General features: G+C 43.6%; 1 protein-coding gene across 1 annotated transcript; it reads left to right on the top strand.

Moving 5' to 3' along the window:
* Positions 1–1,951: 1,951 nt before the first annotated feature.
* Positions 1,952–23,443, top strand: TBC1D13 (TBC1 domain family member 13). The gene is made up of 12 exons (XM_035113239.3): positions 1,952–2,217; positions 11,502–11,575; positions 13,722–13,762; positions 14,381–14,442; positions 15,134–15,233; positions 15,524–15,606; positions 15,749–15,908; positions 17,290–17,500; positions 17,751–17,914; positions 18,996–19,156; positions 20,049–20,106; positions 22,302–23,443. The coding sequence occupies exons 1-12, from the start codon at positions 2,195–2,197 to the stop codon at positions 22,365–22,367; spliced, it is 1,203 nt and encodes a 400-aa protein (XP_034969130.1). The 5' UTR covers positions 1,952–2,194; the 3' UTR covers positions 22,368–23,443.
* Positions 23,444–23,540: the final 97 nt, after the last annotated feature.

Below are 23,540 nucleotides of genomic sequence, written 5' to 3'. Positions count from 1 at the left end.
AAGACTTTTGTTAAGAAACCAGAAGCATTCCTCCTAGGAATTTTAGACCAAGATGTAAAAAAAGAAAATTGGAAATTATTTACGTATGCAACAACAAGAATTATATTAGCAGAAACTTGGAAGACAGAAGAAATACCAACGAAAGAACAATGGCAAGAGAAAAGTATGGAATATGCAGAACTGGTTAAACTAACAGAAAAATTACATGAAAAGGACCATAAAGACTTCAAAAGAGAATGGGAACAATTTACAACATATATGAAGGGGCAACATAAAGAAATGGACTCATTGGCAAGGTTTGAGTAAACAATCATAACTGTATACAACAAAAAAATAAGATTAGGCCTACATGTATTGGGAAAATGTCTGGGAAACTGTACCCAGGGTGAACAATATGGAAACAAAACAAAACAGGAGAATGAGGGAAGTCCAGGGGAAGAGGGTGGAAATATGAAAATTGTTAAAGATATATTGTTAGAAGTAGTATGCATGAAAAAATCAATTAATTTTTTTTATAAAAAAACAGAATAAAACATCAAACATTAAAAACTTACCTAAACAGCGCTGTCTTCAGATGTCTTCTAAAAGTCAGATAGTTGTTTATTTCCTTGACATCTAATGGGAGGGTGTTCCACAGGGCGGGCGCCACTACCGAGAATGCCCTCTGCCTGGTTCCCTGTAACCTCACTTCTCGCAGTGAGGGAACTGCCAGAAGGCCCTTGAAGCTGGACCTAGTGTCCGGGCAGAACAATGGGGGTGGAGATGCTCCTTCAGGTATACTTCAGGTATAAAGACACTCCTTCAGGTAAAGAGCTACAGTAGAGGTTTGGGCGAGAGGTTGGCAAGGTGTGGAGGGGGTATGTAGGGATGGTGAGTAACTAGAGTAGGGCATGATAATAATAATTCATCTGATGAGGTGACCTCTCTAGTTCACCAAAGCTTTGTGACAATAAACCTGTTATAGCTTATTCCTATGTATGTCTGCTCAGAAGGTCCATTTAATTCAATGGGACTTGCTCCCAGGTAAACTTTCATCAGCTATTCTAAAAATCTTGCCTAGGATTAAGTTGTGTTGACTTACTGGGGATTACTTCCGAATAGACGCTAGTAGGACTGCACTGCAAGTCTTAAGGTGTCACAAGAGGCAGTATATTGAGGGGCATTTTAAAAATAAAGGAATATATCCAATTCATAGTAGAACCACTGAAAAAATGGAATTATGCTCATTAATTTTAGTGCATCCACATTATGACAACCACTGAACTGAACTCAACATGCTTTTTAAAAATATATATAAATTGCTTCGTTTCTTTTTCTTTATGATGCTAAGAGGTATAAAAAGATATATAGGAAAATTACATCCAGCTAAGTAGACCCCGCTGGAATTAATGGATCGAAGTTATAAATGTCCATTAATTTAAATAAGTCTACTCTCAGTAGAAGTAATGTGAATGCAATATGTTCTAGTGAATAACTGTAATACATTTTAACTGTTCTTAATTCTGAATTTGAAATTGTTGGAACCTGCCTTGGTGCCTGCTGGTGAAGGAAGAGGGTAATACATTTAATACTAATACTACAATTAATGGTATAATTAATAGCTACAACCCAATGGGTCTACCCTCAGTTGGATTAATCTAAGGTCCCATTAATTTCTGAGTTGTATAGGTGGCTCGTTATTTATAATGGCTTGCATTTAATGGTCGTCCTCCTCAGGGTAGACCCACTGGAACGAAGACCTAAGCTACTCCACAGTTTCATTGGGACCTAAGCTACCCCACAGTTTCATTGGGCCTACTCTATACAGGACTAATTTAGGTCCCATTGATTTCTGAGTGGTGTCCACCTCTTTGTCTATTGTGGCTTGCATTTAATACTAGTCCTCCACAGGCAGACCCTTTCAAATTAATTAAGGCCTAAGCTTGCCATAGCCCTTATTGTCAGCGGGTCTACTCTTGAGTAGGACTAACACCGGCACCAACCTCCCCTTCCCCTCCCGCCCAATTCGGCAGGCCAGCCTCCCTGGGGCACCTCCTCCTCCTCCTCTCCCTTGATTTATTTAGACTCCGCCCGCCGCGAATGGAGCTGGCTGGTGCTGGGCTGCTCGCTAGTGGCTCCGCTTGTCCTGCGAGTGGGAGAAGGGAACAGAAGAGGAGGCGGCGGCGGCGGCGGAGGCTCCTGCTCGGCCTTCACCATGTCGAGTCTCCACAAGAGCAGGTGGGGCGCCTGCGGGACTAATGGTGGCAATAGCGGCCGTTATTGTAGATTGGGGTGGCAAGACTTGCAGCGGGCACAAGCGTGGGCAAATGTATGCTTGTTTGTTCCGCGTCTCTTCTTCCTACCCCCGCCGCTTTCTCCCCTTTGAAGAAGGGTGTTTGCTTAGACTAGGAAACGTTATCTCCTCCTCGCTTTTTTTTTTTGCATGCAAATTGCAAGGGGTGAACTTGATATATTAATGTGTGTTAATGAATTGAAGGCGAGAGGTTTGCAATGGGCAAATGTTTGTGTTTTGCTCTTTCTGGGGAGGGGAAGGTGTTGCTTTTAGAAAGCCAGTCCTCCTTCCCTTTTAAAGGAAATATATCTTTTAAAATAATAAATAATAACTCGGGGTTTTTTTTTGCAGGAAGTGTGTAAGGGGTGAGTTTGATGTTTGTTGATATTTAATACCTATTAATGAACCGGGAAATGAGCTTTGCAATGGGCAAATGTTTTGGGGTTCCCCACTTGGCGGCGGGGATGTATGTGTGTGTTTGCTTAGACAGTTTTCAGCACAGCACGATAAAAAAATTAAAGCGTTCAGTTCATTTGTTTTCTCTTAGAGAAAAACCTATCCATCCCCCCCCCACCCTTTTGGCATGCATTTTGTAAATGAGAACTTGTTATTTATAAATAAATTGGGGTGGTAGACGTTTGTAATGGGCAGTGCAAACGTTAATGGCTTTCCCTCCTTTTTTGAATGGGTACTGTTTGCTTAGAGCCACCCTAATGTTCTGAAAGAAGCCTCCCCCTTTCTCTCTTGCATTGCATTTTATTATTTATCAAATCTTTATTTATTATTCAATCTTATGTTCTGCCCTTCACCCCAAAAGGGCTCAGGACTACAATGGATAAGCTTTATTTTTTGCTGTTTAGTAGATACTGATATTATTTATCGGATTTGAGAAGGTGAGGTTTGCAGTGGCAAGTTTCTGTAAATGCTACTGCTTTTCCTTTTTGGTGTGTGCTTGCTTGCTTAGAGTCATTCCCCTACCCCACACAAAAAACCCTCTTTTTTTCTTTTCCCTTTGCATGTGTTTTGTAAGTGTGATGCTTATTGATACTTAATCCCCCTCCCCTTTCCTGTTTTGCAAGAAGTAGAAGGATGCCCTCTCTTGTCCCACATTTGAGGGGGTTTCTTTTCCTCTCTGCCTCTCATTTGCAACCTTCCCTCTTCCTCTTCCCTCCCCTCCCCTCCCTGTTGGTTCTTCGTCTTCTTTTCCCTTATTTTTCAAAATGTAGTGTCACATTATTTCCCTCAAAGAATTCTGGGTAGTGGTAACTGTAGTTTATCCTTCAGAGTGACAATTCTCAGCAACCCTTAACAAACCACACTGCCTGGAATTATTTAAGAGGGGAAAATGTGCTTTGAAAGTATAGTGTGTACACAGCTAAAACAACATTTATAACCTTCCTTCAAGGAGCTTGTACTGGTATTAGTATATGTTATCTCCTTTTAATACACACAAATTCCCTGTGAGGTAGGTTAGGCCTAGAGAAAGTTACTACCTCGGTGTTGCTCAGCATGAACTTGATAGTTGGATGGGGATTTGAACCCGGGTCTCCCTGGTCCAGTTCTGGCATGCTAGCTATGCTACCTTGCCTAAATTGATTGTTGTTACAGAAGATTAATCATCCTGGTAAACCAGGGTTGTCTTAATTTGAAACTGATTGATTCCAGCTCCATAGGAAGGCAATTCTCCCTCAAGTTTTTAAAAATGATTTATAATTATTCCTAGTTCCACTGAATCCCATTTTTTTCAGGGGAATGCCATAGCACAGTGGTAGAGGACCTGCTTTGCATGCAAAATGTCCCATGTTCAGTCCCTGGCATCTCCAGCTAGGGCTGGAAATGCTCCTTGTCCAAAACCCATGGAGTCACTACCACTCAGAGTTGTAGAATTGCAAGGGACCATGAGGGTCATCATGTTCAACATCCTGCAATGCAAGAGACTTGCCCAACAAGAGGCTTGAACCTGCAACTCTGCAGTTAAGGGTATCTTGCTCTACCAACTGAGCTACCTGGAGAGCTGCTGCCAGACAGTTTATGCAGTACTAAGCTAGATGGCCCTGTGGGTTAAACCACTGAGCCTAGGGCTTGCTGATCAGAAGGTCGGCGGTTCGAATCCCTGTGACGGGGTGAGCTCCCGTTGCTCGGTCCCAGCTTCTGCCAACCTAGCAGTTCGAAAGCACGTCAAAATGCAAGTAGATAAATAGGAACCACTACAGTGGGAAGGTAAACGGCGTTTCTGTGTGCTGCTCTGGTTCGCCAGAAGTGGCTTTGTCATGCTGGCCACATGACCTGGAAGCTATACGCCGGCTCCCTCGGCCAATAATGCGAGATGAGCGCGCAACCCCAGAGTCGGTCACGACTGGACCTAATGGTCAGGGGTCCCTTTACCTTTACCTAAGCTAGATGAACCAGTGGTATGGCACAGTATACTTGGCAGCTTCTTAGGTTTCTGCTTAAATTAGCCCTTTAGGACTAATTAGGACTTGGAATCATGCTTAAATTTTAGGGGAAGGTGGTAGCTAAGTGGTAGAGCATCTGCTTTGCATGCAGAAGTTCCCAGGTTCAGTTCCCAGTGGCATCTCCAGGTAGGGCTGGGAATGTCCCTGCCTGAAACCCTGGAAAGCCATTGTAAACAACAATGAGACAGACCAGTTAGTGGTCAGACTCTATAGCAAGATAGTTTCCTATGTTCATGTTATGATGATTATAATGCTTACTAACCTGTTGAATGGTGGTGTAAATAGAAGTCACTTGTCCACGGGTTTTAAATGTTGATGTGTTTGCTACCAGCTATGAGTTTGGGGGGTTAAAATACCACTACATAACTATGCTGCAGGAATATATATATTTTATGGTTATTTTAACATGTGTTTTCTGAAGAGCTCCATTATCTACAGTGTCAAGGAAGGAAACAACTGTGGCTTGAAAATAGCTTCTCCAGCATTTAGCAATCCATCTTCCTTCCTGGGTTGTTGTTTTGTGTTTTTTTTGGAAGGGTGTGTGTCCATTTTTCCTCTAAATGCTCAAAAATGCAAAGTCAGTTGTCTATGAGGGCATGTTTGTATGCTTAGCCCCCACAGTGCAGTGTCATGAAATTGCATGACACACAAGGAAAGAACTTGTGTGTAAAGCACCTTTCCTAAACAAATTTGACTAAGCCCCAAAACATGGGATGAAGAGAAGAGAGACAACTTCCAGGAGAGATAGAGTGCAGAGTGCAGCTTTCAGGCAAACGTGACACACACACACACACACACACACACACACACACACACACACAGTGCTTCTTACTTAAAAAAAAAAAATCTTAACAGTTTCTGCTAATTGCTAGGCATCGAGTCTTCTACAAAAGTGTCAGGGATGTGGTAAAAAGAAGAAAGGCAAGGGGGAAAGCCCATTCTAGATCAGAAATGTTTCTGAAAACCAATTGCTGGAGACCACAGTAGGGGTTCTCAAGTCCTGTTTGCGGGTCTCCCGCAGGCATCTGGTTGGAGACTGGTTGGACACTGTGACAACAGGATGCTGGAGGAGAAGGGCCTGTCTATTGTTTTTTCTCATGGTGGCCAGCGGTACAGTGGTGCCTCGCAAGATGAATTTAATTCGTCCCGTGAGTCGCTTCATATAGCGAAAAATTCATTTTGCAAAGCGGCTCCCATAGGAACGCATTGAAGTGCGGTTTCCCATAAAATTCGTCTTGCGAGGCACCCTATGGGATGAAAAAAATTCGTCTTGTGAAGCGCACCATAGGAAACTTCGTCTTGCGAGTCTCCATTGAAATCGCAAAACGCATTTGTCTTGCGAAAAATTCGTCTTGTGAGGCATTCGTCTAGTGAGGTACCACTGTAGTGGCTAGAAGGTGTTGGGACTGGTGGGGTGGAAGGCAGGGAGATCACCAGTAGGTGGAGCCAGAGCCAATGGCAGGCAGAGCTGCTTCCTGATTGGTTGGAAGTAAGAAGGCAGGCAGGTGGACTAATATGCAGTTCATATTAGTGAAATAAATATAACATGGGGGATACCTGGTTTACTAGTAGTACATGTGAAAAGGATCTAGGGGTCTTAGTGGATCAAAAGCTTAACGTGTTGATGCAGAAGCAAAAAAAGAAAAAAAGGTAATGCTAATCTAGGCAGATACTGAAGTGTGCATGCACACGAAAGCTCATACCAATGGCAAACTTAGTTGGTCTCTAAGGTGCTACTGGAAGGAATTTTTTTATTTTGTTTTGACTACAGCAGACCAACATGGCTACCTACCTGACACTTAACCCAATATGCTATGTTGCAGCTTGAGCAAGTAGTGCAGTCACAGTTAAATATGTGTATTATATCAATATTTTTGGAAGAATGGGCATAACAGCACAGTGCTAACCATTTCTACAGAAAAAAAAAAGATAATTGAATTCAAAGGGGCTTTCTCCCAGGCAAATGGGATTGGGATTGCAACCTAATTCATTATTTTTGAGCAGTACCTCTCTAGCAGCATGGCTTTGAATACTTCATTTGCAAGGTAACGTTTTTTGCAGGACTGCCTATACAGCTGAGCCTTCAAAATCCTGTTAATGCAATTTGCAGATCTTCCTTTTAATATCCAGAATCTGAGAATATCTTAAAACATTAAAACATTAATGTAGGCATCATTCTCCCTCTCCCTTGATGGTGGCCGTGTCTGCTCCAGAGTGTTTTTTTGTTTTGTTTTGTTAAGTCTTTAAAATGCCATAATATTACTTTGAGATAAAGGGTGGCACAATGTGTAATATTTTTATATATATTTATAAATTTATTGATCATGCCAAGTCCATTTAGTAGAAAAACCGTGTAGAACAGAAATTGGTTTAAAAAGCAACAACAACACGCTATTACTAGACGAGTCGCTATCTCTCAGAATGTCCATTCTGAATTGAGGATTGCCATCTTTTCCTGGTGAGTGCCTAAGGCTGCAGCATATGCACATCAGATAACAAGTCAACATGTGATGCTTATTTTATCACTATGTCTGAAATGGGGAGGTTCCAGCAGTTTTGACTTCTGAATTCTGCCTGTCATCAAACTGTCAAAGGTACAGAAACCCTGTCATTAAAAAGTTGTAACTCCGAGTGGGACCTTGTTTATCAAATAAGAACAAAACCATGTTGCTGTGTAATACATTTAACTTAAGTTTAATGATTTTGTTAATACAATTTCAAAGCTTTGATTCAGTACCTAACAGGGGTGACATAAGGGTTTAAGGAATACATACCTGCAGCATCTGAACACTCAAGCACAATGCAAACACTTACGGTATTACTGTTATTATGTTTAATTTTTTATTGTTTAGCAGTTCCTCCTAAATAATGGGAGTTGGGAGAAGAGAGGAGGTCCCAAACCTCTCCAATCCAGCCTTTCAGCACCTTATTACATAAAGAAGAAAGGAATGCCCACAAACAGAATGAAATAAATTTGGAAAGATAGGTGTCAAAACAACAACAAAGCAACCTCCCCAACTCTTCTTTTATTCCCTTCCCACATCAGTCATGCTTGCCAGTCTCTCTTTCTCTCTCTCTCCCACCCCTTCCCTCCCCCACTGAACAAAGCTAATTTTGCTTAAAAACACATCCACTCACACCCTTTTTTTGCCCCTCTAAATTGGACTCGGGGCTCTATCTGGGCTTTCCAAACCACACACTATCTGAAATAACAGGGTGATGCAGTGTTCGAAACTCCCATTGTTCTAGGCACAATTTGCGACAGGGAATTTCATTAGCGCGAGCAGTTTCTGAGCTCTGGGCACAGTACTGCATCTAAGCGGAAGGAAACATTAGCGTAGCCAGGGTTTGTTTGTTTTTTTGGAGGGCAGGTCTTTTGTTAGCTCAGTTACCTATGTATTTTTATTGATAGCCCTGCCCCCTGCCTTGGCTATGCCCATGGAAGGAAAGGAGGACTTTGTTCTGCCTCCCCACTAAAAAAAGTGCACCTAGACATTCTGTTATTGCACCCATAACCCAGGTTTTAGGTGCCATTTTGCTCCTAGCTTTCATATCTCAGTTTCTAACACTGGGGTGATGGCAGAGAGGGGCTGGAGCAGATGACCGCCTGGAGGAGAAGGAAGAAGCGGAGGGACACCAATCCACCCCTCTCCTATTCTCCAGGAACCAAAAGCAGAGTCGAAAATGCAGAGGAGCAAAGGGGGAGAGAGGCAAGAGGCACTGGTGGATTAAAAACAGGCTGCTCTGGAGGGGGTGGGCGGGCTGAAAAATCAGCTGCTAAAGCCTTTGGAATCATGGCGGTAGAGGGTGGGAACAGTTGTTATGTTTAACCATAGAAGGACAAAGCTAAAGGTGGTTTACATAGTTCTCTTCCCCATTTTATCCTCACAAACAACCCTGTGAGGTAGGCTAGGCGGAGAGAGGGGGTGACTGGCCCAAGGTCACACCGAGTGAGCTTCATGGCTTAGTTGGGATTTGAACCCTGGTCTCTGTCAGCTCATAGTTCAGCGCTTGAACTGATGGGTCTTTAGATGGAAGCTGTCACATTTTACCACACGTTGGTGGCAATGATGGCCCCCCCAACCTAGGCAGCTTTAAAAGAGGATTAGGGAAGCTCTTGGAGGAGAGGGCTATCCATGGCTGCTAGCCATGATGTCTGTGCTCTGCTGCCATGGTTGGAGGCACAAGTGCTTTTGAATACCTGTTGCTAGAAAACAAAGGAAGAGGAGAGGGTTCTTGGACTCGAGTCCTGTTTGCTGGTTTATCCCAGGCACCTGCTTAGCCACTGTGAAAACTGGATGCTGGACTAGCTGGGCCACTGGCCTGATCCATCAGACTCTTCTTTTGTTCTTTTTAAGAAACTTCAGTAGTTTGGAAAGGGGCAGCTGGCTGCTTCCTTCCCCCCACCCCCACCCCATAGTCTCATGGCTTCGTTTTGCTCGGATAAAAGCCCTTATCTGAACGGCACATTTCTCTGACTGTTTACAATGGGCTTGGCTAGATTGTAGGTGCCCTTGATGCAAATATTAATAGTAATATTGAACACCATTCAAGCCTGGGCATTATCTTGGTAAGATTCGGGCATGGTGGAATTTTAAAAAAACAAACCTCTCGGTTCCGGTTTCCGCCTGCAGGAATGGCGGACCTGTTTTCCATCTCTCTGACCTTCGTAAGGAATTTGGCGGTTGCTAGGGGAGTAAATGGCAACCCCCTACCCTCTCCGGGGGTTACGGAGAGGGGCCGCTGGCCCGCGATGCCCCCAGACCCACTCCGACTGTTTTTGGAGTGGGGGGAGCTTGGGCTGAGCACTTACGAGGGCCAGGACTCCCGGACGCTAATCTGCATGGCGGGGATTTCCATGGTTAAAGAAGATAATTAGGCTTAAATCTATGGACATACTTCAGAAGGAGGGGAAGAAGCGCTGTTTACTGCTGAGAAATTTATGCTGCTGAGGGAGAGGAGTCAAAGACTGTACTGCATCTGGAAGAAGGATTGATGGGGACGGAGCGATAAGGGAAGTGAGTTTTTATTTTTTTTCTTCATATTGTTGCCTCGTACCTTCCCGGACGCGATGTCCTGGCTTGTTTGGAGTGAAAGAGAAGCAAAAGACTGTGTGAGTTGAACTTTATAACTGTTGTTACTGAGCATATTTTTTAAAGATGTGGAGTTGCCGATGAGAAAAGCCCCCCCCTAGTCGGACGGAAGGAGTTCTGGACGCGTTCGGAGGATTTATGAGCTGTGACGCACTTTAAATTGGAGCAGCGACCTGAAGCTAAGTTCAGCTATAGGGCAAGGAGATCCATTAATTTACGAAGAGTTTATGGTTTGATGTTTGGGTCTCCTGCCTGGAAAAGCTGTAAATTCTATAATGATCGTAAATCTTCATGGCTATGAGAAAAAACGAAAGTGATTTGAGCTTTTTAAGATGGCGCTGCTTCGAGCTGCTTCGACGCAACAGGGAGCTCCATTAAGAAGATTTATGGGGAGGCTGGACTGATTAACTCACACAGGAGAAAGAACATCTGTGAAACTTTGTTTGATATTTATCTCAGCAGCTGGGAAACAATCGGATGAAAGTGGAAAACATCTATGTGACTGTAAGGGGAAGATCTGGATTATTATGAACTTGGAGGACGATTTGAACTTTAGAAAAAAGATGGCAGTGGACAGTTGCGAGGAATTCCCAATTTCTTGAAGCATGGGAACCCAAATAAAAAATTCTTTAGATGATTTGGCATAACATTCGGTTTGATTGATATATATATGTGTATAATTTGAAATATTGAATGTGATATAATTGGTTTTAATTGGAAAATTAATAAAAATATTTTAAAAAAAAAAACCTCTCATGTACCCAATGTCTAAATCAGTGTTTCTCAACCTTTTTGGGGCCACGGCACACTTGCTCCGTGAAAAAAATCACGAGGCACACCACCATTAAAAAAGTTTAAAAAATTAACTCTTTGCTGCCCTATATTATAATTATGACTGTAAGAAACACTTGCCAAATATTGCTTTCCGGCGGGTCAAGCTCATTGCGGCCACGGGCAGGGCGGGAGAAAGCGAGGCAAAGATGGGGGTGTGGGATAAAAGGAAGGAGGGGAGAGGGGAGCGCTTAGTGTTGGGAGAATGGCAGCTGGGCTGGAAGAGCGGCGGCGGCACCTGCGCGCGCTCCCTCCTTGCGCGCTCTAGCTCTCCACTGCCAGGTTGGCGCCTCGCAGTTCACGAGCCGCTACCTGCGCGCGCGCCTGCCTCGCCTTGCCGCGACTTGGCCAACTTTTCTGCCCACCAGCTCTCGCCTGCGCTCCTCCTTCCCCCGCCCCCTCTCCCCCCTCCCACTCTCGGCGGCGGATCCCTTTACCTTGGGAGAGGAGGGAGCCTGGGCGCTGTACGGCGGCGCTGCTCTCTCTCGGGGGGTTTTCAGCAGCCGTAAAGCGGCGTGAGAGAGAAGCAGGCAGCTTTCCCTCGGTCTCCCTCCCAAAATTTATTTGCAAAAAAAAGGGGGAGGCTCTGGCCGGCTTCCTGCAGCTAGAGCAAAAGGGGACCACGATGCTGCAAAATCGCCCTTCTCACGTCACGGCACACCAGCCAGCGTCTCGCGGCACAGTAGTGTGCCGCAGAACAGCGGTTGAGAAACGCTGGTCTAAATCATATAAGAGCTGGATAATAACAAGTAGCAACCCAGAATGCAGTTGCATTGTTGTGTTAAAACTGCTTCCTTCTGATGATTGTTGCACTTATCACCTGCATGTGTGTTACCTTCTCCCCTTTAGGATTGCAGAATTTCAAGACATCCTTAGTGAGGCCAACATCACGCTAGAGAAGCTCCGTGAACTTTGCTTCAGCGGTAAGTGACTTTGGCAAATTCTCCTTCATAATGGACACCTGCACAGGTCCAGTTTCAAGGGCTCAAGCTAAGGCGGTGATCAAAGCTTCCCAGGAGGGATGAGCTTCAACTGATGGAGCCTAGCAAAAAATAATACTTTGATCAGGGGTGAAAGCAGCATTCTTCAGGCAACTAAAAACCAAAAACAACCTGTTTCTGGATTTGGAGATAACCATTGCTGTTTTTCACCAGGCGTGCCTTATGGTTGTAAATACGGATGTAACTAGAACAGCATTGTGATCTGTAGAAGGTTATCTGAATCTGCTGGCAGAGCAAAGTGTTTCCCTCCTGAAAATACCGCTTCTCCTCCACTATCAGTCTTTCCCTTCAATGCACAGTCACAGTTAAACTGTGAAACTCACTCCTGCAAGGGGCAGCTCGGTGCAGAGCATCTGCTTTGCATCCCCCATGGCATCCCTAGGTAGGGTTGGGAATGTCCCCCTTCCTGAAACCTGGAGAGCCACTTTCTGTCAGTGCTAACTCTGCTGAGCTGGATGGGCCAAGGGTCTGAGTCAGTGTAAGTCAGCATGTCACTGTCAGTCAGTGTAAACAAGCAGCTTTCTATGGTACGAGCCAGCTTCCTATCCTGAAAATTAAAAAATAACACAACTGGGCATTACCAAGGGCTAGAACAGACAGGAGATCTAGGCTCAGGTCTCTTAGCCATAAGTGGGTCTCTTAGCCATCAGGACATTAAGTGGCTGTAAGTGGGTCCCTACACCCATAGAGTTTTTGTTCTTTTCCTGCGTACCTCTAATTCCCATCTTAAATACATCACAGTCTGTTCCCAGGGCTTTTTGCCTTCAGTTATTTGCATTATGAATAATACATTTTGCAAAGAGAATCACAGGCTGCCTCTGTACTTGGATTGCCTTGTTTTAAAACACTGTGCAAGTGGTCAGTACTGTATTCGCATACAGTCTTGTGCCATTTTATATTCTCCCCTGCAGTGAGTTAAGGGAATGCTGACATGTTCCTGATAAAGGTTCCACAATCTACTTCTGGCTGCTGTTTCAAACAACCAAAGGCCAACCTGGCTGTCACTGAGTTACTATTTCTATAAATATTTAAACATAGTAACTCTTGGAAACGTAAAAGTGCTTGTGCAACTGAAATTTTAAAAATCTTTTTACGCTGTTAGATGTGTAAATGCTGCTTGTCTTGAAATTTGTGTGCTTAAAAAAAAAGAACTTAAGGACAGAAGAAGAACCTGCCGTACCAGGCCAATACCGTAGCACATCTAATACAGCATCCTGTTCTCACAGTGGTCTCATGGCTAGTTTATTAGATTTGGCATAGGGCAACCCAGCTTCAAAACCCTAATCGGACATCTCTGTTGCTCTCTCTGTCTCTGTCTGTCTCTGACTCTCTTTTTCTCTGCCTTGCCTACCTCTCAGCGTTGTTGGGAGGATGAAAACAGAGAAATGTGCTAAAGAGCCAGTGTGATACTGTGATTGCAGTGTTTGTCTGGGACCTGGGAGGCCAAGGTTCCAATTGGTGGGATAAAATGGGAAGGAGAACCATGTATGCCTCCTTGAACTCCATGGAGAAAAAGTGGGATGTAAGCATAAAAATTAGACTAAGGTCCAGTTAAAAAAACAAACAGGTAGAGAATACTGGAGGGAATAGAAAACACACACACAACACACACACAACACAACACAACACAACACACACACAGTGAAGGAGAAGCTGCTGGATGCCTCCATCCTTTAGTTGTTTATTTCCCTTTTTCTGTTTCTCTATTTGTTACTTCTTTGTCTGTTCATGGAGTATACGGCTATGCTGCCTATGGTTTGCCCCCACTGTCCGAAGGCAGGATGCCTCTGAATACCAGGATGCCTCTGAATCACAGTGGGGAGAGTTTCTGCTGTCCTCAGCTTTTGCTCGCAGACGTTCACATTAGGGCATCTGGTTGGCCACTGAGAGAACAGGATGGATCTTTGACCTGGTCCGGCAGCCAGGCTCTTCTTAGATTCTTATCTTCCGAGTGTCACATTTCCCCTCTGAACCCAGAGAAGGGAAATCTAGGCATGAGGATGGAAGTCATGCACTTGGTGGAGAAAGACAGCTAATTTCAGTGGTCCTGTTTTCTCTTATTTCACAGGGATTCCCTTTGAAGGTGGCTTGCGCTGTCTGTGCTGGAAGGTAGGTGTTTGTTTTTTACGAGGAACCTGAGTCTTCTCTTGGTGTTTTGTACAGGCTTAAGAGGTTGGGGTGATGTTTTCAAATCACACTGTATCACTTAGGCAGAACTCCTAAGTGCTTCACAAACACAAAGCCTTCTCGGTTATGGTTCCCCATTTGTGGAATGCCCTCCCTGATGGGGATCTGTCTCCCTTGTTATTAACTTTCAGGAGGAATTTTGAAAAGCATTCCTGTTCAGCTAGGGATTTGATAGCTGAAAGTGGCTCTTCCCAGAAACCTTGAAATTATTAACTGGGATAGTATATGTGATTGTTTTTAGGTGTGCTTTTCATTGTATTGTTGATGTGTTTGCCACCCTGGGCTCCTTCTGGGAGGAAAGGTGGGGTATAAACTTAATAAATGAATAAATAAATAATAGGTTGATCCTTGCAGCACATTCCCATTTGACAGATGGGAGAAATGTGATTATGTGAAAACAATTTTACCCCAAGGATATATTGAGCTGGATTCCTTTAAGATTCTTGTGCTCTAGAAAAACAGGTAGCCATAAACATTTAGCTAAATAACTGCTGCTCAATAATATAAGGCCCTTATAGTCATCCTGCTGTCTTTATACAGATCCTCTTGAACTACCTTCCTGTGGAGAGAAACTTATGGAGCTCTGTTTTGCAGAAGCAGAGGTACGTTAATCTTTTCTGGGTCCTTCATCCCCCTGTCTATGGACTTTATATCACTACTATTTTTTTAAGATCAATCTCTCTTGACTTCACAATAGCAGCCAATGCTTGATTGATGTTTGATTCTCTAATTATTAATTAAAATACCCGCGCACTTGCTTCTCTATTGGAATGTCCGCTGTGGAAATTTCATACTGCTGATTGTTAGGACTGAGGGCCATACTTTTTACTTTTTACTTTTTTAGTTGCTGATAATAGCAATAGATCAGCAATGAAAAAGCTTTTTAAAAAACAAGCAAAAATTGTCTAACTAAATTAAACTAAATTCACTGTGAATTGATCTTCCAATTAAAGCTTCCAACTCTTTTTTTAAAAAACAAAACACAAAACAAAACTTAAACTAGATGCTGCAGTCAGATTAGAATAAGAAAATGCAAGAATAAAGCTTGGCACTTTCTATGTTTATTTAAAGCAGATCTAAGAATACTGAATACCAGAAGAGCCCACAATCAGTTTTGCGTCATTGACGCAACTTTCTCTTTCCCCCCTCTTTCATTGTAGAGCAGGGTTGTGCATTATATCATGGGCCTTCTGGGGTAATCTGGGGCTGCACACTGACTGTGGGTGGTGCCAGTGAGTATTTGGGTTTAAGTCTGGTTCCTAACATACAATTCTTTCCCCCTCCCTGTTGAAGAGAATTGTATACCCAGTTTTTGAAGGAAATGATTATACAGCCTGGAATAGCCAAAGCCAACCTCGGAGTCTCTAGAGAAGATGTGACCATGGAGGATCATGTAAGTGCACCATCAATACTAAGGCTAATCCATGGTCAGAGGCAGTATGCCTCTGAATAATGCCCGTTGCTGGGAACTGTAGGTGGGAAGATTGCGGTTGTGCTCGAGTGCTGCTTGCGGGCTTCCCAGAGCGGCATCTGTTTGGCGACTGTGAGAACAGGATGCTGAGCTAGCTGGACCTGTAGTCTGATCCTGCAAGGCTCTCCTTAAGCTCTTGGAAGCCCTGCTTTAGTGTTTGAAGGCCTTTCTTACTCTCAACTTGGCTTCTTGTCTCAAACTCTTCCATAAAGCCACTGAATCCGAACCCTGATAGCAGGTGGAACACTTACTTCAAGGACAACGAAGTGCTGCTGCAGATAGACAAGGATGTCAGGTATGTGAAGATGTGAGTGTAGGGGGTGTGGGAAGTCCTAAATCCCATTGCCACAGCTTAATCTGCTTTGGGACGGCTCCCTTTTCGCCATGGTGCTTTGCTTGTCCTTTTTACAAGCCCAATGAATAATTATTTCACCCAGGAGGCTGTATCCTGACATGGCATTCTTCCAGAGCATGACCGAATACCCCTGCCTGTTGATCCTGGACCCACTGAATGAGTTTGAGACCCTCCGGAAGCGAGTGGAGCAGACAACACTCAAGTCACAGACAGTGGCACGGAACCGGAGTGGCGTCACAAACGTAAGGGAAAGAGAGCTGTGCATTTTTGTTATTGCTGGACTACAGCCCCCATCATCCATAGCCAGTTTGGCCAGTATTCAGGAACGATGGGAGTTGTATTCCAACATCTGGAGACCCCAGGGTTGAAAAACACTGAAATAGAAAATGCCTTCAAATAGAGGTCTGTTCTCTCTAAAGTAGGGACATGCGGCTACCAGACTAGCTTCCAGCTAGTTTTGAGGCCTAATTCAAAATGATGGTCTTGACCAGGCACCCCCAAACTGCGGCCCTCCAGATGTTTTGGCCTACAACTCCCATGATCCCTAGCTAACAGGACCAGTTGTCAGGAATGATGGGAATTGTAGTCCAAAACATCTGGAGGGCCGAAGTTTGGGGATGTGTGGTCTTGACTTTAAAAGCCTGAAGCAGAGAAAGGCCAAGATATCTGAAGTCCCATTTTCTCCTGTATGAACATGAACTTCCTCCATCTGAGGTGTTTGTGTGTATAATTGAAATTTTAACAATATGAAATAGCAAGAGAGACAAAGTACAAAATATTATTGAAACAAAGTAAATATATATACTGTACAGTAAAATAAATGGAACAGTGAGGATATGAGTAATCACTCATCATGTTCCAATTCTTGGAAGGACAAGGTACGTTTCCGAGTACATTTCCCAGTACGTTTCCGAGCACAATTCAAAGTGTTGGTGCTGACCTTTAAAGCCATAAATGGCCTCGGTCCAGTATACCTGTAGGAGCGTCTCCACCTCCATCATTCTGCCCGGACACTGAGGTCCAGCACCGAGGGCCTTCTGGCAGTTCCCTTGTTGCGAGAAGCCAAGTTGCAGGGAACTAGGCAGAGGGCCTTCTCGGTGGTGGCGCCTGCCCTGTGGAACGCCCTCCCAACAGATGTCAAAAAGGAAAACAACTACCAGACTTTTAGAAGACATCTGAAGGCAGCCCTGTTCAGGGAGGCGTTTAATGTTTAATAGATTATTGTGTTTTATTTTTCTGTTGGAAGCCGCCCAGAGTGGCTGGGGAGACCCGGCCAGATAGGCGGGGTATAAATAATAAATTATTATTATTATTATTATTATTATTATTATTATTATTATGAATATAGAGGCATATGGAATATGTTGATTCATATTATTTGGTTTTAGGAGTGTGGCGATTTTGTTATAAGCATGTTGTGTGCTAATTTCAAAAGATGGGGAAAGGTGGGATTTAAGTGATGGAAATCATAGAATCATAGAGTTGGAAGAGACCACAAGGGCCATCCAGTCCAACCCCCTGCCAAGCAGGAAACACTTTATTTATAAATGGAGATTCCATTTGCTCTAGATCTGGTATCTGCAAATGGTTTCGTATGTTGTTCTCCTTCCTTTGATTTCTTAGGTATGTTCTCCTCTGAAAACGCTGGCCTCTAACTCGCTGAACGAGTATGAGGTTCTGCCCAATGGCTGTGAGGCTCACTGGGAGGTCGTAGAACGAATCCTCTTCATCTATGCTAAACTGAATCCGGGGATAGCCTACGTCCAAGGGATGAATGAAATCGTAGGACCTCTTTACTACACGTTTGCTACAGACCCCAACAGCGAATGGAAAAGTAAGAAGAGCACATGACCTTCTTGAACATACTTTCCAGTTCTCAAATACTGCAATGCTGAATGTTCAATAAACCCTGGTTTGTTTCTCTATGGGGCAACTTGTGGTTTGTTGAACAAACCATAGCTTTGGGATGACCTTGACTCTGTAATACTATGTGGTAACTTGCTGAGATCCAAGAAACGTACAAACCAGGTCTTGTGGTCTTGATAACAAAGCTGATGGTATCTTCCTTATCCCCCCACCTATAGAACACGCAGAAGCGGATACCTTCTTTTGTTTCACTAACCTCATGTCTGAGATCAGGGATAACTTCATCAAGAGTCTGGATGACTCTCAGTGTGGCATCACCTACAAAATGGAGAAGGTGTACTCCACCTTGAAAGAGAAAGATGTGGAGCTCTACATGAAACTGGTAAGGAATATTCCACAGTGCTTTCAAACAGAGTCCTAGGAAGCCTTGGTATGTGTGTATGGGAAGCATCCTTAATGAAGGGATCATCCATCGTGGCATTAAGTGGTATATCTTCCTATATACATAAAGAGGACCAACTGTTCTCTGAAGCACCTGCCCCTTTAAACCTGTCAGGATAGACACAAGAGGGTGGGTGAGCTGTAACGAGAGGGGGAATTGGTGAGCAGGGGCAGCAGAATTTTGAAACAGAAACACTTAATATAAACCAGGGTTCAAATCTACTTGGCTATGAAACTCACTGGGCCGGTCAGTACCTCTCAGCCTAACCTACCTCACAGGGTTGTTGTGGAGATTAAATGAGAGGGAGAACCATGTATGCCACCCTGGAACTCCCTGGAGGGAGAGGTGGCACATAAGTGAAATAAATAGTGTAAGTCATTTGAATGAACCCAATGGTTACTTGTTCCTTGATCTGTAGCAATTTTTATTCTTCTCAAAAGACTTGAAAGGGGGAAGGGAACTTCTTGAATCAAAAATCCTCCAGAGAGGTGTAGAGGCTAAACAAAAATTTAAATGTCTGCTTAACGGTAACTTAAACTTGCAGAGAATTTAACTGCCTTGTAGGTTTGGTTAAGGAAATGAAAAGGGGACCGAGAGCTTTTTAGTAGGCTCACTTCTGCTCCCCAAAATGTTCCTGTTTAACTCAGCTCTCAATTCAGAGATTGGAATCTTTGTGGTTAAGAGGAAGAACCATAGCTCTGATCCCTTCACTTGCTTGTGGGCCACAGCTCAGTGGCAGAGCATCTGCCTTGCATGTGGGAGGTCTGAGGTTCAATCCCCAGCATCTCCAGGCAGGGCTGGGAAAGACTCCCTGACTGAAGCCCTGGAGAGCCACTGCTAGTCAATGTAGAGGTAGACAGTACTCAGGTAGATGGACCCAATGCTCTGACACAAAGGAAGCTTCTTAAGTTCCCTCTCCCCCAGATATCAAGGGAACTGGAACAGATAACCCCCTAGTCCCCCCGCACACACACTTTTAAAGAAGTGGTCTGAAACAATGCTTTTGTCTCTCTACCACCAGCAAGAGCAGAACATCAAGCCCCAGTTTTTCACCTTCCGCTGGCTAACGCTGCTGCTGTCCCAGGAGTTTCTGTTGCCAGATGTCATCCGCATCTGGGATTCTCTCTTTGCTGATGACAGCCGCTTTGACTTCCTGCTGCTAGTCTGCTGCGCTATGTTGATGTGAGTTCCAGCACAACTGTTGGCAATGCCCTGCATGGATCGTCATTCTAGCATGGTGATGGCTGTAGCAAACTTCTTCTCTTTTTTCAAAGGAACAGGGAAACTCATATAGGAGGTCAGATCTGTCTATGGCCATTATGCAGTATAGCTGTAAAGAGTCTGTGTGTCCAGAGGTAGCCTAACCCTGGAATATGTGTCTCTGGAGAGAAATTAAGGATGCATGGATGGCTTTCACCTTCATTGTCTGCTTGTGAGTTTGTAGATCAGGGTAGGAAACGGTGTTGTATCGGGACATTAATCTAGAGCCATTTCTATCCGTGCAAGGATTTCTACTTGCACAATAGAATGTTTTCCCCTTTTTGTTCCCCCATGTGCTGCCTAAATCTGGGGGTTTCTGTTGTGCAAGCAGAAATCATTGTACAGATGGAACAAGTGAAGTAAATACCATCCTGGCCTCTCCCCCCCCCCTTGGGCCAACTTTGGCAGATGGGTTGCAGGTGCCCACCTGTTGATCACCAGAAGACAGGTGACAAATGGGGAAAGGCTTGCTGAGTTCCTTTGAAAACTCTTCCTTCCCAAACTCTTCTCGTCCATGGACCACTTGAAAATCACCGAGGGTCTTGGCAGACCACAATTATTTTTTTGCCTGCTGTAGCAATTGTAATGTGCCGTTGCTAGGTGCAGAATGATTTTTAGTTGTATTTTTATTGCTTCTTTTATTTCTTACATAGGCCCCAGCTGCACTATGCATTTAAAGCAGTTATTGTACCCCTCCCATAGGATTCTGGAAGCTGTAGTTTGTTGAGGGTTGTTAGGGATCCTGTTAACATCTCAACACATCCTGTTAACAAAGCAACAGTCCTTTGATCATTTCTTTCTCCCCATCTTCCAGGCTCATTCGGGACCAATTACTAGAAGGAGATTTTACTCTGAATATGCGACTTTTGCAGGTAAAATGCAATAGGGGAAAGTTCTTCAGTTGTCCTGCCTCTGTCCTGCCCCTTACCACCTCCACACTTTGATTAGTAAACTAAGGTGGGCAACCACTAGAAAGAACATATAAAAAGAGGCCCATCTGGCCCGGCATCCTGTTCTCACAGCAGCCAACCAGATGTCCCAATGGGAAACCTGCAAGGAGGTCCTGAGTCCAACAGCAACACTCTACCCAGCTGCAGTTCTCAGTGACAAGTATTCGGGGGGGGGGTAGTACTGATGAGAACTCAGTTGGATACAACTCGTATGTATGTATAGGCAATGACCATTCTCTGTGCATCTACCACAACCTGGAGGTGGACTGAAAGGGACACATGGGCACAAAAGGGCAGAGTGGGCTTATGCAGAGCGGGGTATACAAACATAATCCTCACGCAAATTGGTTGTTGCTTGTATGTACTACACCCATAAGGTTTCTCAGCCATTTACAAAACATAAAGAATCGTTCATCCTGGTTTTTGGAGATACTCAATATGGATATAAGAAATGAACAAGAAGTAAAAGAAATTGCATTAGGGAGCAAATAAGCTAAGATCTATAAATTAAAATCTCAACACTTGCTGCAGATGTAATGTGGTAGAAGGAACAATGTACCACGTATAGTGGGAATGTGAAAAAAATAAAAAAATCTGGTGTATTGTACATGACAAATTGAAGATGATGTTTAAAATGTCGAGAAAAAAACCAGAAGTTTTCCTATTAGGTATCTTATCAATTGACATCCCTAAGGATAAGAAAAAAGTGTTTTTATATGCCACAGCTGCTACCAGAATATTAATAGCCAAAAATTGGAAAGGGGAAACAGTCCCATCAAAAGCCTATTGGCAAAATAAGATGTGAATATATAGTGGCTGTCATTTTGGCCAATTATATCAGACATCAAATCAGAAACGTAGGAAAGAATGGGAAAGTGTGGAAGGATGTATGTTAAAACATTGTTCCAAAATAAAACTATTGATATGCATTGATTAAATTTTGCAGGCTAAAATATGGATAGATAAGTTATTTGCTTTATGGGAAAAAACAAAAACAATATTCACAACACAATAGAAAAAGAAATGTAAGTAGAAATGTAAATAGAAGAAGCTACAACGTGGTGGTGGGAAGTCACAGGGATAAGAAAAGATACGATATGCAAAATGGTTATAACATGAATATAATGTAAAGATTGTTAGAAATATGCAATTGTATAATGAATGAAAACTAAATAAAAGTGCAGAAAAAACCAGTTCCGTTAAATACATTCAACTATAAATGACCTTGATTAAAATGTACCACAAAACATTTCCTGTTAAGGCAGTTAATACGAGAGGCCAAGGGGTCAAAGGAACGCCTTTGTAAAGAGGCGTGTCTTCAGAAGCCAATGGAACACCGATACTGACTCAGTCTCCCATGTTTTGGCAGCGACATCAAGTTGTTGTGCTTTATTGTTACTTTATTACCTGCCCTTCATCCTGAGGTCCCAGGACAGTTTACAATGATTTAAATACAACATAAAAAAAACTTAGAAAGGCTTAAAATGACTGAATATGCAATCACCCCCCAAAATAGTTTTTCAGGCAGCAGATTTTTGAGGAGTGATGAGACATTCATCCTTCATGTCATTTAAAAACGAAAACCCACCAGGAAAGGGATGTTGGTTTAACACCTGCCGAGTGAAGCCTTTGCCCTCTGTCACGTGGGTGATCCTAGCCAGTGCAGTCTCCCTCTCCCTCACTCTACAACAAATCACCCCCCCCCCAATTCAGGTTATTTTTTTGCCCATTGTTTTTTTTTAATTTTACTGATATATTAACCAAAAGAAGAAATAAAAACAAAGAATAAAATATTTTAAACTATCGAGTGTCACGCCCTGGAAGGACCAAAGGTACAAAGGCAAAGCTCCAAGGGGATAATAAAGTATTAACTCGTAACAGAGGTTCCCTTTACAGATACTGTAGTTAAGATAAATAATAATAAAAGTATTATGTGAGTTACATCATTGCTGAGAATAATGGTTCTTTATGGTCTTTAATGAGCAAGGCATTTGCATATAGTGATGGCACCGAGTGGCCATGTGCCTCAGTGTTTGTACAGTGCCATACATTATTTGGGGTGGGGAATGGTCATTCGAGCTCTGCCCTTTAGATTTTCGCTCTTTCTTTTCATGCAGGATTACCCCATCTCTGATGTTCACCTGATCTTGAAGAAGGCAAAAGATCTTCAAGACTCCAAATAGCCCTGGATCGTAGAGAGTCTCTGCAGGTACCTGGAGGTGGAGTCTGCCGCTGAAAGCTCCTGCTTCTGCCTCTTATCAGGGGCCTGACTCTTGTCTCCTGGCTCTCTGCCACAGGGGAGGATTCTCCTGATCTATTAATTCCCAAGAGACTGACTTTCAGTTTTGCTGGGCCCTGCACTCTTAACATTTCTTGAATCTCACCTGCTGAAATGATTCCACATCAAGTGACCTATTCCCTTTAAAATTTTGTATTTCTCTCTTAAGTGACTCCAGACAGGGAGATGGAAGCACCTGTTTCCCTGTCATTATGGAATGAAGAATATTGAGGGGCATTCCTCCTGCAGGGCACTTAATGCGCACACACACAAAAAAACCCTTTTTGGGATACAGACAGGACAGGCACCAGTGGAATTTGGCCGTATGAGGAGAGAGAGCTAGCATATTTCAAACCTTGGCTACTTTCTTCTGTGGGGAGTTGCTGGACTCTGCTTCTACTTGTTAAACCCTATTCTGTTCAGTTCCTTCCCACAACAGCTAAATGCCAGATGGATCTCTGACTTTCTTCCTTCAAGGAAATGGGTATATAGCACGGAACTTCCCCAAGCAAAGCTCTCTCCAAAAGTCACCTCTTATCTGATCCCCTCCCATTTTGATCTTGGCTGTACTTGGAAGCTAGCTCTAAGCAGTGAAAACAAAGAGCTTTCTTGAATGAAGTTGGATTGGCCTTATCACCCACTGCCTTAGAGAGGGCGCCCTATTCTTTTCCCTCCTCTTATTCCCACTGCTGAGAGATTGCAGGCCATAAGGTGCCCACTGCAGCATTGCTACATAGCTCAGTACCCTAGCAGCTATTTTGCTGTACAGAAGATTTTGAGACACAAAAGGCCAGTGAGAGAGAGAGAAAGAGACCAAGCTTCCATGTGTGCTGAACCGAAGTCGCTCCTCAACTGTGGGTTTCTGGTGTAATCATTCTATGGTGTGTGGGTAAAGATTGTCAGTCCTTCTGTAAGTTGGTGGCTTCTAATGAGCTCATGTCTTCCATGTTTTACTGGAAAAATTAAAAGATTATGGCAAGGCTTGTGTGTGCTTGTGGTGCTGGGATGTAGTTCGTCCACAAGGTTGTCATCCTGAGCATATCTGGGAAAGAGTGACAGCAAGAAGGAAGGTTGGGTC

This window comes from Zootoca vivipara, chromosome Z2 (genome assembly GCF_965207765.1).
Source record: "Zootoca vivipara chromosome Z2, rZooViv2.hap1.1, whole genome shotgun sequence".
Taxonomy (NCBI): domain Eukaryota; kingdom Metazoa; phylum Chordata; class Lepidosauria; order Squamata; family Lacertidae; genus Zootoca; species Zootoca vivipara.
The sequence above is the reverse complement of the archived record's forward strand: the minus strand, read 5'-3'. Positions and strand labels throughout refer to the sequence as shown.